At 42.6% G+C, this 16,589-nt stretch overlaps 1 protein-coding gene across 2 annotated transcripts in view; it reads right to left on the bottom strand.

Annotated features, from left to right (window-relative positions):
• The window catches only part of UIMC1 (ubiquitin interaction motif containing 1), a 143,260-nt gene that overhangs the window by 27,174 nt on the left and 99,497 nt on the right, over window positions 1–16,589 (bottom strand). Inside the window, exons 7-8 of one of the 2 annotated variants that reach the window (XM_044280699.1) lie at window positions 16,432–16,582; window positions 15,329–15,407 (exon numbers count right to left, since the gene is read on the bottom strand). In XM_044280699.1, the coding sequence (XP_044136634.1) occupies window positions 15,329–15,407; window positions 16,432–16,582 (230 nt within the window). Of the gene's footprint in view, window positions 1–15,320; window positions 15,408–16,431; window positions 16,583–16,589 lie in introns of both variants that reach the window. The other variant, XM_044280700.1, reaches the window with a different exon arrangement.

Consider the following 16,589-nt stretch of genomic DNA (forward strand, 5'->3'; position numbering starts at 1 on the left):
CAATGATCCACAGCTGCAGATCGATCAGTTAATCAAGTCCTTTGGAGGAGTTAATCTGCCTAATCTCGCCCTACTGTCGCAGCCGCAACCTCTCCCTACGCTAATCAGAGCAGAGTGACGGGCGGCGCTATGTGACTCCAGCTTAAATAGAGGCTGGGTCACATGGTGCTCTGGCCAATCACAGCCATGCCAATAGTAGGCATGGCTGTGATGGCCTCTTGGGGCAAGTAGTATGACGCTTGTTGATTGGCTGCTTTGCAGCCTTTCAAAAAGCGCCAAGAAAGCGTCACAAAAGCGCCAAGAAAGCGACGAACACCGAACCCGAACCCGGACTTTTACGAAAATGTCCGGGTTCGGGTCCGTGTCACGGACACCCCAAAATTCGGTACGAACCCGAACTATACAGTTCGAGTTCGCTCATCCCTAATCAGGATGTCTTCAATTCCGGACCGGAACGTTTTTTGGCCGGAGAAAATACCGCAGCATGCTGCGCTTTTTGCTCCATCCAAAAATCCTGAAGACTTGCCGCAAGGCCGGATCGGGAATGAATGCCCATTGAAAGGCATTAATCTGGATCCGGCCTTAAGCAAAACATTGTTTCGGCGCATTGCCGGATCCGACGTTTAGCTTTTTCTGAATGGTTACCATGGCTGCCGGGACGCTAAAGTGTAGTGGGGAGCGGGGAAGCAGTATACTTACCATCCGTGCGGCTCCCGGGGCGCTTCAGTGAGACGTTAGGGCGCCCCACGCGCATGGATGACGTGATCGCATGGGGCGCTCTGACGTAATTCTGGAGCGCCCCGGGAGCCGCACGGACGGCAAGTATACTGCTCCCCCGCTCCCCACTACTACTATGGCAACTTTAATAGCGTCCTGGCTGCCATAGTAACACTGAACACATTTTGATGACGGATCCGTCTTCAAATGCTTTAAGTTCACTTGCGTTTTTCCGGATCCGGCGTGTAATTCCGGCAAATGGAGTACACAACGGATCCAGACAACGCAAGTGTGAAAGAGCCCTTAGCGATGTATGCGCTGACTCACTCTGTGGCGTCCCACGTGGTCATGGAGTGCTGTGCTCAATCTCCGCCGATAGCGGGATGTGAACAGTTTACAAGATCTCCGAACCTTCGCAATAGTTACAGTATCCAGAAGGTGTATGCGATGTCTATTCACTGCAGATAACAGACACGTTTCAGTACACGCTGTGACCACGTGGGACGCCACAGATTGAGTCAGCGCATATATTGCTAAGGGTACTTTAACACTGGCGTTGTGAGCATCCGGCAGGCAGTTCTGTCGCCGGAACTGCTTGGCGGATCCAAAAATCCGTATGCAAACGGATACCATTTGTAGACGGATCCGTCTGATAAATGCATTAAAATACCGGATCCGTCTCTCCGGTGTCATCTGGAAAAACTGATCCGGAATTTATTTTCATATTTTTAAAGGTCTGTGCATGCCGGATCCGTCATTGCGGCAATTTTAATGCCGGATCCGGCACTAATACATTTCAATGGATTCCAGCAAGTGTTCTGGAATTTTGGACTGAGAAAATACCGCAGCATGCTGCAGTATTTTCTCCGGCCAAATACTGTAAGAGGGACTGAACTGATGCATCCTGAATGTATTGCTCTCCATTCAGAATGCATTAGGATTAAACTGATCAGTTTTTTCCAGTATTGAGCCCCTAGGATGGAGCTCAATACAAGAAAGGAATAACGCTAGTGTGAAAGTACCCTTAGGCGCATTGCAACTAGCAACTAAGTTGCAGTCCCGAGGGGAGGTGTCAGGTTTGACATGAAAGTCAAGTATATTCTAAATATAAGAAGCCACATCAGTGAATTTACTTACCTATGATCAATTGACTGGCACACGGACAATCCAGAAAGACGCCATCATCTGCAGGATTGGTAAAGTAGTGCCCTGCGGCTATGTGTGTTATTATCAAGTAAATATTATTTGCTAATATCAAGGAAACATACAGATACTTTGTGCCAAGCATCAAATCGGGAATTAATTACTGTGCATATAGAGATTACTGTTGATAAAAGAATTCTTGACAGTGCACCTACTGATCCTAATTGATCATAATATACTGCGTCTATTTATATGCCAGACAAATACAACTGATTATAACAATATACCTAATAAGATACAAACTGATTATAAGAACTGTGTGTGGACATATATATATTGTTCTTACCATCGGATTATAGGACTATTGTCTATTCTATTTTATTTTTTTTTCACAATTTTTTAAGTTGATCAACTAACATTTTTGGACATTTTTAGGGATTTATATGATTAATAGATTTTATGCATTTGTGTTTTATATTTACAAATATATAATTAAATATACTCGTTTATATTGTGTTCACTCATACATTTATCATATATCTGAGTTCCCCCCAATTATCTTAATATTCTATTATGTCTGAAGTAAATAAATATTGTTGGGACACAATTCAATTTTTAACTCCTTAGTGAAATAACTGATTTTGGCCTTAAAGACGGTGACATATTCCCCCTCTGTGTTTAACATTACTTTGTTGAATTTTTTTATGGCGATTACTGTGTGGTATTAATAACATGATAACTTTATTCTGTGGGTTAGTACACGTATGACAATACCATATTTATACAGGTCCTTCTAAAAAAAATTGCATATTGTGATAGAGTTCATAATTTTCTGTAATGTACTGATAAACATTAGACTTTCATATATTTTAGATTCATTACACACAACTGAAGTAGTTCAAGCCTTTTATTGTTTTAATATTGATGATTTTGGCATACAGCTCATGAAAACCCAAAATTCCTATCTAAAAAAATTTGCATATCATGAAAAGGTTCTCTAAACGAGCTATTAACCTAATCATCTGAATCAACTAATTAACTCTAACACCTGCAAAAGATTCCTGAGGCTTTTAAAAACTCCCAGCCTGGTTCATTACTCAAAACCGCAATCATGGGTAAGACTGCCGACCTGACTGCTGTCCAGAAGGCCATCATTGACACCCTCAAGCAAGAGGGTAAGACACAGAAAGAAATTTCTGAACGAATAGGCTGTTCCCAGAGTGCTGTATCAAGGCACCTCAGTGAGAAGTCTGTGGGAAGGAAAAAGTGTGGCAGAAAACGCTGCACAACGAGAAGAGGTGACCGGACCCTGAGGAAGATTGTGGAGAAGGACCGATTCCAGACCTTGGGGGACCTGCGGAAGCAGTGGACTGAGTCTGGAGTAGAAACATCCAGAGCCACCGTGTACAGGCGTGTGCAGGAAATGGGCTACAGGTGCCGCATTCCCCAGGTCAAGCCACTTTTGAACCAGAAACAGCGGCAGAAGCGCCTGAACTGGGCTACAGAGAAGCAGCACTGGACTGTTGCTCAGTGGTCCAAAGTACTTTTTTCGGATGAAAGCAAATTTTGCATGTCATTCGGAAATCAAGGTGCCAGAGTCTGGAGGAAGACTGGGGAGAGGGAAATGCCAAAATGCCTGAAGTCCAGTGTCAAGTACCCACAGTCAGTGATGGTCTGGGGTGCCATGTCAGCTGCTGGTGTTGGTCCACTGTGTTTTATCAAGGGCAGGGTCAATGCAGCTAGCTATCAGGAGATTTTGGAGCACTTCATGCTTCCATCTGCTGAAAAGCTTTATGGAGATGAAGATTTCATTTTTCAGCACGACCTGGCAGCTGCTCACAGTGCCAAAACCACTGGTAAATGGTTTACTGACCATGGTATTACTGTGCTCAATTGGCCTGCCAACTCTCCTGACCTGAACCCCATAGAGAATCTGTGGGATATTGGGAAGAGAAAGTTGAGAGACGCAAGACCCAACACTCTGGATGAGCTTAAGGCCGCTATCGAAGCATCCTGGGCCTCCATAACACCTCAGCAGTGCCACAGGCTGATTGCCTCCATGCCACGCCGCATTGAAGCAGTCATTTCTGCAAAAGGATTCCCGACCAAGTATTGAGTGCAGAACTGAACATAATTATTTGAAGGTTGACTTTTTTTGTATTAAAAACACTTTTCTTTTATTGGTCGGATGAAATATGCTAATTTTTTTAGATAGGAATTTGGGGTTTTCATGAGCTGTATGCCAAAATCATCAATATTAAAACAATAAAAGGCTTGAACTACTTCAGTTGGTGTGTAATGAATCTAAAATATAAGAAAGTCTAATGTTTATCAGTACATTACAGAAAATAATGAACTTTATCACAATATGCAATTTTTTTTAGAAGGACCTGTATTATTAATTTTTATATTTAGTTTTTAGATTTCTTTCCTCCTGCAGGTTGTCAGCTCCCCAACTGCCCCCCTTCCTCCTCCAGATTGAATAGGAGAGGGCTGTTTTATCCTCCTAAGGCCTCATGCACATGACTGTGGTGTGTTTTGCAGTCCGCAAATTGCGGATCCGCAAAACATGGATGGCGTCCGTGCACGTTCCGCAATTTGCGGAACGGCAAGGACAGCCTTTAATATACAGTTGCAAGAAAAAGTATGTGAACCCTTTGGAATGATATGGATTTCTGCACAAATTGGTCATAAAATGTGATCTGATCTTCATTTAAGTCACAACAATAGACAATCCCAGTCAGCTTAAACTAATAACACACAAAGAATTAAATTTTACCATGTTTTTATTGAACACACCATGTAAACATTCACAGGCAGGTGGAAAAAGTATGTGAACCCCTAGACTAATGACATCTCCAAGGTGAGGTGTCAGCCAAGCGGAGTCCAATCAATGAGATGAGATTGGAGGTGTTGGTTACAGCTGCCCTGCCCTATAAAAAAAACACACCAGTTCTGGGTTTGCTTTTCACAAGAAGCATTGCCTGATGTGAATGATGCCTCACACAAAAGAGCTCTCAGAAGACCTACGATTAAGAATTGTTGACTTGCATAAAGCTGGAAAGGGTTATAAAAGTATCTCCAAAAGCCTTGCTGTTCATCAGTCCACGGTAAGACAAATTGTCTATAAATGGAGAAAGTTTAGCACTGCTGCTACTCTCCCTAGGAGTGGCCGTCCTGTAAAGATAACTGCAAGAGCACAGCGCAGACTGCTCAATGAGGTGAAGAAGAATCCCAGAGTGTCAGCTAAAGACTTACAAAAGTCTCTGGCATATGCTAACATCCCTGTTCTACGATATGTAAAACACTAGACAAGAATGGATTTCATGGGAGGATATCACAGAGGAAGCCACTGCTGTCCAAAAAAAAAACATTGCTGCACGTTTACAGTTTGCACAAGAGCACCTGGATGTTCCACAGTAGTACTGGCAAAATATTCTGTGGACAGATGAAACCAAAGTTGAGTTGTTTGGAAGAAACACACAACACTATGCGTGGAGAAAAAGAGGCACAGCACACCAACATCAAAACCTCATCCCACGTGTGAAGTATGGTGGTGGGGGCATCATGGTTTGGGGCTGCTTTACTGCGTCAGGGCCTGGACGGATTGCTATCATCAAAGGAAAAATGAATTCCCAACTTTATCAAGACATTTTGCAGGAGAACTTAAGGCCATCTGTCTACCAGCTGAAGCTCAACAGAAAGGTGCTGCAATAGGACAACAACCCAAAGCATAGAAGTAAATCAACAACAGAATGGCTTAAACCGAAGTAAATACGCCTTCTGGAGTGGCCTAGTCAGAGTCCTGACCTCAACCCGATTGAGATGCTGTGGCATGACCTCAAGAAAGCGACATCACACCAGACATCCCAAGAATATTGCTGAACTGAAACAGTTCTGTAAAGAGGAATGGTCAAGAATTACTCCTGACCGTTGTGCACGTCTGATCTGCAACTACAGGAAATGTTTGGTTGAAGTTATTGCTGCCGAAGGAGGTTCAACCAGTTATTAAATCCAAGGGTTCACATACTTTTTCCACCTGCACTGTGAATGTTTACATGGTGTGTTCAATAAAAACATGGTAACATTTAATTCTTTGTGTGTTATTAGTTTAAGCAGACTGTGATTGTCTATTGTTGTGACTTAGATGAAGATCAAATCACATTTTATGACCAATTTGTGCAGAAATCCATATAATTCCAAAAGGGTTCACATACTTTTTCTTGCAACTGTAAATGCCTATTCTTGTCCGCAAAGCGCGGACAAGAATAGGACATGTTATATTTTTTTAGCGGGGCCACGTAACGGAGCAACGGATGCAGACAGCACACGGAGTGTTGTCCGCATCTTTTGCGGCCCTACTGAAGTGAATGGGTCCGCATCCGAGCCGCCAAAACAGAGGCTCGGATGCGGACCAAAACAACGGCCGTGTGTCAGGATTGGCAGCAGTTAGAGGTACGAGTCTTATTTGAAAGCTGGCATTTCAAGTTTTCAAACGAGACCAGAATCACAGCACGATTTCCCCTACATCAGGAGATATAGCTGTTAGAAATCGGGTTGGCAGGATGTAGCTGAAAGTGAAAGTAAAAGCAGATTTCACTCACAACTCGATTTATAACAGTCATATCTTCCCAACGCCCCATGCTGAACTGTTAAGTCCTTTTCTCTATGCCCAAACAAAGCTCGGACAAACTGTTAAGTGCTTAAACATATTTTTAAAGATTTTTTTATGACCTTTTAATTTTCCGTGTCACTATATTTAAAATATCCTGCAGTTTTCACACTGGCCACTGTGCCTAATAATAGGCGCTACTTCTTGGCCTTCACAGATAACTTTTTGGCAGTCATCTCACTATTATTACAGACAGGATTAGAATTACGGTACATATCACCTATATATAGATAACACAAGATCCACGGTGACAGTCAAAGCTTATCTATTACTTTTCTACTACTTTTTACTACTACTCCCAATGCAATTCTGGTCTTATCTCTAGGTGATCCCATTCCCGACAAATGAGCAGCTAAAGCCATACTCCCAACCCCCCTGGCTAAACTGTTAAATCCTTTTCTCTATGCCCAAGCAGAGCTCGGACAAATGTTTAAGTGCCTAAACATATTTTTAAAGATTTTTAGCGACACTTTAATTTTCCATGTCACTATATTAAAAAAAAAAAAAAACAATCCTAACATCCACCATTTTCAAGCCAATGAGCCTAATAACAGGCGATACTTCTTGGTCTTTACAGATAATTTTTCAGCAGTCATCTCACTATCATTACAGGCAGGATTAGAATGACAGATATCACCTATATTTAGATCACAGGGTCCAAGGTGACCGTAAAAGTTCATCATTTACTTTTGTACAATGACCTCGGCACAGGACAGAGCATGTCTATAAACTCTCCCATAGAAGTCAATCAGATCAGTTCCTATCTATCATATCTATGGCCCATGGGGGCTGCTGTAAGGCCCATCTCTAAAGCTAGGACTACATGGCAACACTGGTCGCGCGACACCTGTTACGGCCAGGATCGCTGGGCAGCGGTGATCTCATAGAAATTAATGGGATCGTCGCGGCAGTCCCAAAAAATCTAACACAGCTGGATTTCTTTCGACGGACGCGGCCATGTGTAGCCCTAGCCTAAATGTTGTTAACAATAGATTAGGCAATATGGCTGCCACCATAATCATGTTCAGGCAATAGAGTAAATCAGAAAAAAAAGGAATGTGTCTTTAACCGGCAGAATTTTTTTTTTATTTTTTATAGGTGACACATTCCCTTTAATGCACTGCAGCAAAACCACAAAGCAGAGTCTAGTCCAAAGAACAAGTGCATGCACAATAATCACCATGTGTGGTCAATGTGGGCTTGCGTAATCCTTTCCACAGCTACATTTTTCTTTGCATAAATCTTGGTTGCTATTTCATAGTGATTAGCTTTCTTTAAACACTTCTGAACACATCCCAAACGTAAAGTCAGCCATACAAGGTAAGACATCCCGTTACCAATGGTTGAGGAGAAATGTTCATGATATCAGCTGCCCACAACTGCCTCTGAAACAGTCTGCTCCTTTCCTACATGGTTAATATTGTAAACAGTCTGCTCCTTTCCTACATGGTTAATATTGTAAACAGTCTGCTCCTTTCCTACATGGTTAATATTGTAAACAGTCTGCTCCTTTCCTACATGGTTAATATTGTAAACAGTCTGCTCCTTTCCTACATGGTTAATATTGTAAACAGTCTGCTCCTTTCCTACATGGTTAATATTGTAAACAGTCTGCTCCTTTCCTACATGGTTAATATTGTAAACAGTCTGCTCCTTTCCTACATGGTTAATATTGTAAACAGTCTGCTCCTTTCCTACATGGTTAATATTGTAAAAATATGTTTCTCAAAATGAGTGCTTTTCATGATATCTGAGTCACCTAATAAGTGCTTACCAAGGGCAATCTGAAGGCACATAAACACTCCACTTTAGATTATTAGAGGTTCTCAGAAAAAACCCAGAGCATGTAAATGTGATAAATTTAACCCGCTATTTTCAGCATCGTCTGTCTGGTTTGTGTTTACAGGCAATGGCAATGTGAACACATGCAGAAGTGGTCACATGCTGCAGCCTGGTGGGAGATTAAAGGACATGTACACCTTTGCGGGCAACTTTTTATTATTGCATTGTACTTCTATTGAGCTAAAAAAATAATAATTCAAATGGTCTTTATTGACAATATGGAATCCTTTTTTCTGTACAGAGCTGACATGCTCTACTAGCTGCCTGTGGACTTTTTGTCTTTTCTGTCACCTGGGGAGCCAACAGGCTCCTTATCTCTGCTCTTTGATATTATAAACACTCATTATAGCTCAATTCCTATCTTACTAATAAGAATGTGGCTTACATAAGTGTTTATGACATCTTAGTGGTGATAAGGCTTAATAGATGACAAACACAAAGTGAAAGTAGGATGCACACAGCTAGAAAAAAAATGTTAACCCTTTGTGATAGAATGGATCAATATTTTTTTTTTATAAATGCCATTTAATATGGTATGAATATGATTTTTAGTCAAAAATTAGTAAAATGCAATCATAAACAAAAATTGCCTTCAAATGTGTACATAGCTTTTAAGTGGTGGGTATGAAATCTGTTATTATTCTGATTTAGGGGTTCCGGGGAGGTTTCAAGATAAGTCAGACAACCACTTTAATTCATGGTTTTGCTTAATCCAAGTTTTTTTAATGTTCATATTGAATATCGATTCATATGAAGTTTATCACACAGGTACATTTTAGATATTGCATATAACTTTATTTGTAGCATTTAAGAGCAACCAAAACAATGGCAGAATTTTACCACCATTATATTCGCATTGTACAATTGCAAAGTTAACCACTTCAGCCCCGCTAGGTGAAACCCCCTTCATGACCAGAGCACTTTTTACACTTCTGCACTACACTACTTTCACCGTTTATCGCTCGGTCATGCAACTTACCACCCAAATGAATTTTACCTCCTTTTCTTCTCACTAATGGAGCTTTCATTTGGTGGTATTTTATTGCTGCTGACATTTTTACTTTTTTTGTTATTAATCAAAATGTAACGATTTTTTTGCAAAAAAATGACATTTTTCACTTTCAGCTGTAAAATTTTGCAAAAAAAACGACATCCATATATAAATTTTTCGCCAAATTTATTGTTCTACATGTCTTTGATAAAAAAAAAATGTTTGGGCAAAAAAAAAAAATGGTTTGGGTAAAAGTTATAGCATTTACAAACTATGGTACAAAAATGTGAATTTCCGCTTTTTGAAACAGCTCTGACTTTCTGAGCACCTGTCATGATTCCTGAGGTTCTACAATGCCCAAACAGTAGAAAACCCCCACAAATGACCCCATTTCGGAAAGTAGACACCCTAAGGTATTCGCTGATGGGCATAGTGAGTTCATAGAACTTTTTATTTTTTGTCACAAGTTAGCGGAAAATGATGATGATTTTTTATTTTTATTTTTTCTTACAAAGTCTCATATTCCACTAACTTGCGACAAAAAATAAAAAATTCTAGGAACTCACCATGCCCCTCACAGAATACCTTGGGGTGTCTTCTTTCCAAAATGGGGTCACTTGTGGGGTAGTTATACTGCCCTGGCAATTTAGGGGCCCAAATGTGTGAGAAGAACTTTGCAATCAAAATGTGTAAAAAATGACCGGTGAAATCCAAAAGGTGCACTTTGGAATATGTGCCCCTTTGCCCACCTTGCCAGCAAAAAAGTGTCACACATCTGGTATCGCCTTACTCAGGAGAAGTTGGGGAATGTGTTTTGGTGTGTCATTTTACATATACCCATGCTGGGTGAGAAAAATATCTTGGTCAAATGCCAACTTTGTATAAAAAAAATGGGAAAAGTTGGCATTTGACCAAGATATTTCTCTCACCCAGCATGGGTATATGTAAAATGACACCCCAAAACACATTCCCCAACTTCTCCTGAGTACGGCGATACCAGATGTGTCACACTTTTTTGCTGTCAAGGTGGGCAAAGGGGCACATATTCCAAAGTGCACCTTTCGGATTTTGCAGGGCATTTTTTACACATTTTGATTGCAAAGTTCTTCTCACACATTTGGGCCCCTAAATTGCCAGGGCAGTATAACTACGCCACAAGTGACCCCATTTTGTATAGAAGACACCCCAAGGTATTCCGTGAGGGGCATGGCGAGTTCCTAGAATTTTTTATTTTTTGTCGCAAGTTAGTGGAATATGAGACTTTGTAAGGAAAAAAGAGGAAAACAAAAAAAAATCATCATTTTCCGCTTACTTGTGACAAAAAAAAAAAAATTCGAGGAACTCGCCATGCCCCTCACGGAATACCTTGGGGTGTCTTCTTTCCAAAATGGGGTCAGTTGTGGGGTGTTTGTACTGCTCTGGCATTTGAGGGTCTCCGCAATCATTACATGTATGGCCAGCATTAGGAGTTTCTGCTATTCTCCTTATATTGAGCATACAGGTAATGAGATTTTTTTTTCCGTTCAGCCTCTGGGCTGAAAGAAAAAAATGAACGGCACAGATTTCTTCATTCGCATCGATCAATGTGGATGAAAAAATCTCTGCCCAAAAAAAAAGAATGGAGGGGAAAGGCGTCTGCCAGGACATAGGAGCTCCGCCCTACATCCATACCCACTTAGCTCGTATGCCCTGGCAAACCAGATTTCTCCATTCACATCAATCGATGTGGATGAATAAATCATTGCCGGGATTTATTTTTATTTTTTTATATATATATATACAAAGTGTTTGCCAAAGCATAGGAACGCCGCCTCCTCCTCAGCTCGTATGCCTCGGCAAACATATCTGTTACTGCAGAGGATAAAATCCCGTCTTGCAGCGCCGCATACACCGACTTGCGTGTAATCTGACAGCAGCGCAATGCTTCTGTCAGAATGCACATCAGTGCTGCAGCTAATCGATCGGTTGGTCCACCTGGAAGGTAAAAAGACAAAAAAAAAAAAAAAAGAAAAAACCAGGCCGCAACGCAATAATTTTATTAACTTTGCAACAGAACATGTAACTTTAACTTTTTAACTGAACATTAACCTTTTTGCTTACTGGTGTTTTTTTTTTTGTTTTTTTTGCTTTTTTACCTTTATAGAACAAACCTCTCCTTCCCCATGGGTCAATGTGCAAAGCGCAAATCGCCCAAAGATGTGGCGAAGTGCGTTATGCACTTTGTCCCATGTGAAAGGAGATGTTTGCAGCAGCAGTGAGTGAATGGGCCCTAATAGCCCTGTGTGCCTATCCTGGTGAGATGATCCCTATGCTAATAGTGTACCTGTGAGTGGTACTTCCGGAAACACTCTCCAAAGCATAGGGCAGGGTGGTCAGGACAGTCAGGACAGAAATAGCGGGTGTCACGCCTTATTCCACTCCTGCTACAGACACGACATCTTTTTCGGGGTGACGGTTGGGTTGAGGTACCAGGAACGACATTGGGGAAATGTCGCTCGTGTAGACGGCTAACTACACTGGTGGATGGGGCCACGGAACCTCCTGGGTACAGGAGGTTCTCGATGATCTCTTCCTGAAATTTGAGGAAGGATCCAGTTCTCCCAGCCTTACTGTAGAGAACAAAACTATTGTACAGAGCCAATTGAATTAAATATACAGACACCTTCTTATACCAGCGTCTGGTTCTGCGGGAAACTAAATACGGAGACAACATCTGGTCATTGAAGTCCACCCCTCCCATGTGGAGGTTATAGTCGTGGACTGAGAGGGGCTTTTCAATGACACGGGTTGCTCGCTCAATTTGTATTGTCGTGTCTGCGTGAATGGAGGAGAGCATGTAAACGTCACGCTTGTCTCTCCATTTCACCGCGAGCAGTTCTTCGTTACACAGTGCGGCCCTCTGCCCCCTTGCAAGACGGGTGGTAACGAGCCGTTGGGGGAAGCCCGCGCGACTAGTTCGCGCGGTACCACAGGCGCCAATCCGTTCTAGAAACAAATGCCTAAAGAGGGCCACACTTGTGTAAAAATTGTCCACATAAAGATGGTACCCCTTGCCGAATAAGGGTGACACCAAGTCCCAAACTGTCTTCCCACTGCTCCCCAGGTAGTCAGGGCAACCGACCGGCTCCAGGGTCTGATCTTTTCCCTCATAGATCCGAAATTTGTGGGTATAGCCTGTGGCCCTTTCACAGAGCTTATACAATTTGACCCCATACCGGGCGCGCTTGCTTGGGATGTATTGTTTGAAGCCAAGGCGCCCGGTAAAATGTATCAGGGACTCGTCTACGCAGATGTTTTGCTCTGGGGTATAAATATCTGCAAATTTCTGGTTGAAATGGTCTATGAGGGGCCGAATTTTGTGGAGCCGGTCAAAAGCAGGGTGGTCCCTGGGACGGGAGGCGGTGTTGTCACTAAAGTGCAGGAAACGCAGGATGGCCTCAAAACGTGCCCTGGACATAGCAGCAGAGAACATGGGCATGTGATGAATCGGGTTCGTGGACCAATATGACCGCAATTCATGCTTTTTTGTCAGGCCCATGTTGAGGAGGAGGCCCAGAAAAGTTTTAATTTCGGAAACTTGGACTGGTTTCCACCGGAAAGGCTGGGCATAAAAGCTTCCCGGGTTAGCGGTGATAAATTGTGTGGCATATCTGTTTGTTTCGGCCACAACTATGTCTAAAAGCTCCGCAGTCAAGAACAGCTCAAAAAATCCCAGGGCCGAACCGATCTGAGCTGTCTCAACCCGAACTCCAGACTGGGCAGTGAAAGGGAAAACTACGGGTGCGGCTGAAGTTGGGGACTGCCAATCAGGGTTTGCCAGCACCTCTGGGATTCTAGGGGCTCTACGGGCACGTCTTTGCGGTGGCTGCGACGGGGTCACTACTGCACGTGCCACCGTACCAGCTTCAACTGCCCTTCTGGTGCTCGCTACTTCACCAGGTTGTACGGCAGTGCTGGTACTAGGTCCAGGGAGGGCTGGGCTGCTGGTGTATGCCTCACCACGTAATCCGACAGCACCAGCCCCACTCTGCTGCTCTTGAAGCGGATCCTGCGCAACCTGTGGTCTAGCGACACAGGGCCGGGTACGCCTGGTGGTATCAGGGACCTCAGCCTCCTCGTCCGAACTTTGGGTCAGAGAGCCACTGCTTTCTACAGGTTCGTATTCTAACCCGCTGGATTCATCAGATGAGGGTTCCCACTCCTCATCCGACTGGGTCAGAAGCCTGTAGGCCTCTTCAGAAGAATACCCCCTGTTAGACATGTGGGCAACTAAATTTAGGGGTATTCCCTGAGACTACCTAAGAAAAAAAAAGTAAGCCTGTCTTACAAAGGGGAGGCTAGCGAAGTACCGGAGGCCGCTGCGGTTGATAAAAAATATCAAAACTGATTTTTTTTTATCGCCGCAGTGCGTGTAAAGTGATTGTGCAGTGAACCAAAAAAAAAATTTTTTTTGTCACTGCGGTGGGGCGGGCGTGGGCGAACGCACGTGTGGGCGACCGATCAGGCCTGATCGGGCAAACACTGCGTTTTGGGTGGAGGGCGAACTAAAGTGACACTAGTACTATTATAGATCTGACCGTGATCAGTTTTGATCACTTCCAGATACTATAAAAGTACAAATGCTGATTAGCGATACGCTAATCAGCGAATAACGGACTGCGGTGCGGTGGGCTGGGCGCTAACTGATCGCTAACTACCTAACCAAGGGGCCTAAACTATACCTAAAACCTAACGGTCAATACCAGTGAAAAAAAAAAGTGACAGTTTACACTGATCACTTTTTTCCTTTCACCAGTGATTGACAAAGGGGTGATCAAAGGGTTAATTGGGGTTCAGTGGGGTGATCTGGGGCTAAAGTGTGATGTTTGGTGTACTCACTGTGAAGCCTGCTCCTCTGCTGGATCCAACCGACGAAAAGAACCAGCAGAGGATCAGGCAGCCATATATCAGATCATATTTACTAATATGATCTGATATCTGGCCTTTGATTGGTTTTTTTTAAAAATCGCCAGCCTGCCAGCCGTGATCATTGGCTGACAGGCTGGTGACCCGACCCCCCTCTACGAAATGCCGGCGCGAACTGCGCATGCGCGCACGCATATTCGCGTCATCTCCCGTCTCGCGAGATGACGCGTATATGCGTGACTGTGCGCAGCGCTGCCGCCTCCGGACCGCACATCTGCGTTAGGCGGTCTGGAGGCGGTTAAAGGGGTTGTCCCACAAAAAATATTCAACATTTTTCAACCCAGTACCTGGCTCTGAATACTTCTGTAATTGCATGTATATAGAAATTTGGCATAGCAACTGAGCTATTCAATAAAATGTATCTGTATAGCGCCACCTGCTGTTTGTTTTTTCTTTTCATTATTTCTTGTCCACCTCACTGAGGTGGTCGCATGCACTAAGTTTAAATATTCAAGTGCCACCACCATATCTTCTGTTAAAATCTATGTCAGTTACAAGCACTCTGTACATAATCGCAGCATGAAATAAAGGCCTACAAAGATGATTCAGGCGATTGCTGAGATTTTCTTCAATTATCCTGTAATCGATTTCCCGCCGCAGCGCCAAGAACGATCGAGAGCTAAATGACTTTAAATAGAATTACAAGGAAAGAGCTGCAGCAGAAAGGACAAGCCCCATGAGAAAGGGCACATCCCCTGAGCTGCCAGTTATTATTAGAGAATCTAATAAAACAATTGGAGCAATGAATAGGGAGATCTCTGGATCCATGTGAGGTACAGGACTGGCTCTAGCTCTGTTAGAGACTGTCATGTATATGATGTCCGATTTTCATTTTTGACAACAATCATGGTACAACCCCTTTAAGGGTTAAGGGACCCTTCAACTTACCATGGAAGAAAAATATAATTTTAATGAAGCCTTATATAAGTTTTCTTTTTACTGTATACCACATACTATTCATCTAGATAAAAGTAAGAGAAATGAGCATACCTACTTACTTGCCAGAGTCTGAAGATGTAATGCTAACAGCTGCTGAACTATCATGGCTTCTTCTCAGTTTATTTCTTGGTCTCAAAACTTAAAAATAAAAAAAAATAAAAAAAATTATACATAGATATGACATAACTGAAAAACAAATATACTGTGTGGATGCTGTTACCATATCAACAGCTATACGTTTACTAAATATATTGATTTAGAATACTGCCAAAGACCTAGCAAATGTACAGAGACATAAAAAGTAACATCATAAAAATTGCAAAAATAATTTACATTTAGTTTGACATTATATTAAAAAATAACTAAACTTTTAATAAACTTTATTTAAAAATGCTGGAAATATCCACAAAATAAATTTTTGTTATATACTTTATTAATTTTTTTTGTTTTTTTAATACAGAAGTATCCATAAAAAGTTGTCTTTACAAGTGCTGTAAAATCACTATATTTGTACATCGCTGACATTTCAGCGGTGTACATGTGGGCGGGATCCGCTGTATTGTGGAACGGGGCCAAAGCAAGTGCTGTGCACAGATTGCTGCTCCTGCCTGTGCCCCCTGATTTTAACTAAATCCTGGCACAGCACTTACTGATGCGCCATGTCAGGATTTAGCTTAGCGGGAAGGGCCCCTGTCTGAGTCTGCTCCGCTCACTTAACGCTCTGAACAGCAACATATTGCTTTCAGCTGAGCAGAGCAGGCTCTTACTTTGCTCAGCTGAAAGCTCACCTGTAACAACGTGGTGCTGGTCAAAGCTTTCCAGTGTGCGGAGCGGGATCAGACAGGCCCACTCCGCTACGCTCAATCAAGGCACAGCACATCGTAAGTGCTGCGCCAGGATTTAGCTAAGATCAGCAGAAGCAGCAATCCATACACAGTACTCGCTGCCGCCCCGTTACACACACAGTGGAAGCTGACATGTCAGCGGAGTACAAATGTAGTGATTTTACAGAGCCTAGGAGAAGACAACTTCAGATGGCTATTTCTCGATTAAAAAAAGCAAAATACATTAATAAAATAGATTACAAAAAATATTTTTAGGACATTTCCAAATAAAGTTACTTAAAAGTTTAGTTACCCTTTAAATTTTAGCCCATACTAACCGGCCATTTCTTGCTGTCTCTTTGTCCCATCGCAGTATGCTGCGTGCCTTTCGATTTGGGTCCGAGAGAAGTTACACCCACACATTGGACACGCCACATTTTTGTATACTTTATTCAGACAAATTAAGTCTTCATCAGATGAATTACTGACCTACAAG

The sequence above is a fragment of the Bufo gargarizans genome, chromosome 2, assembly GCF_014858855.1.
Source record: "Bufo gargarizans isolate SCDJY-AF-19 chromosome 2, ASM1485885v1, whole genome shotgun sequence".
Classification (NCBI taxonomy): domain Eukaryota; kingdom Metazoa; phylum Chordata; class Amphibia; order Anura; family Bufonidae; genus Bufo; species Bufo gargarizans.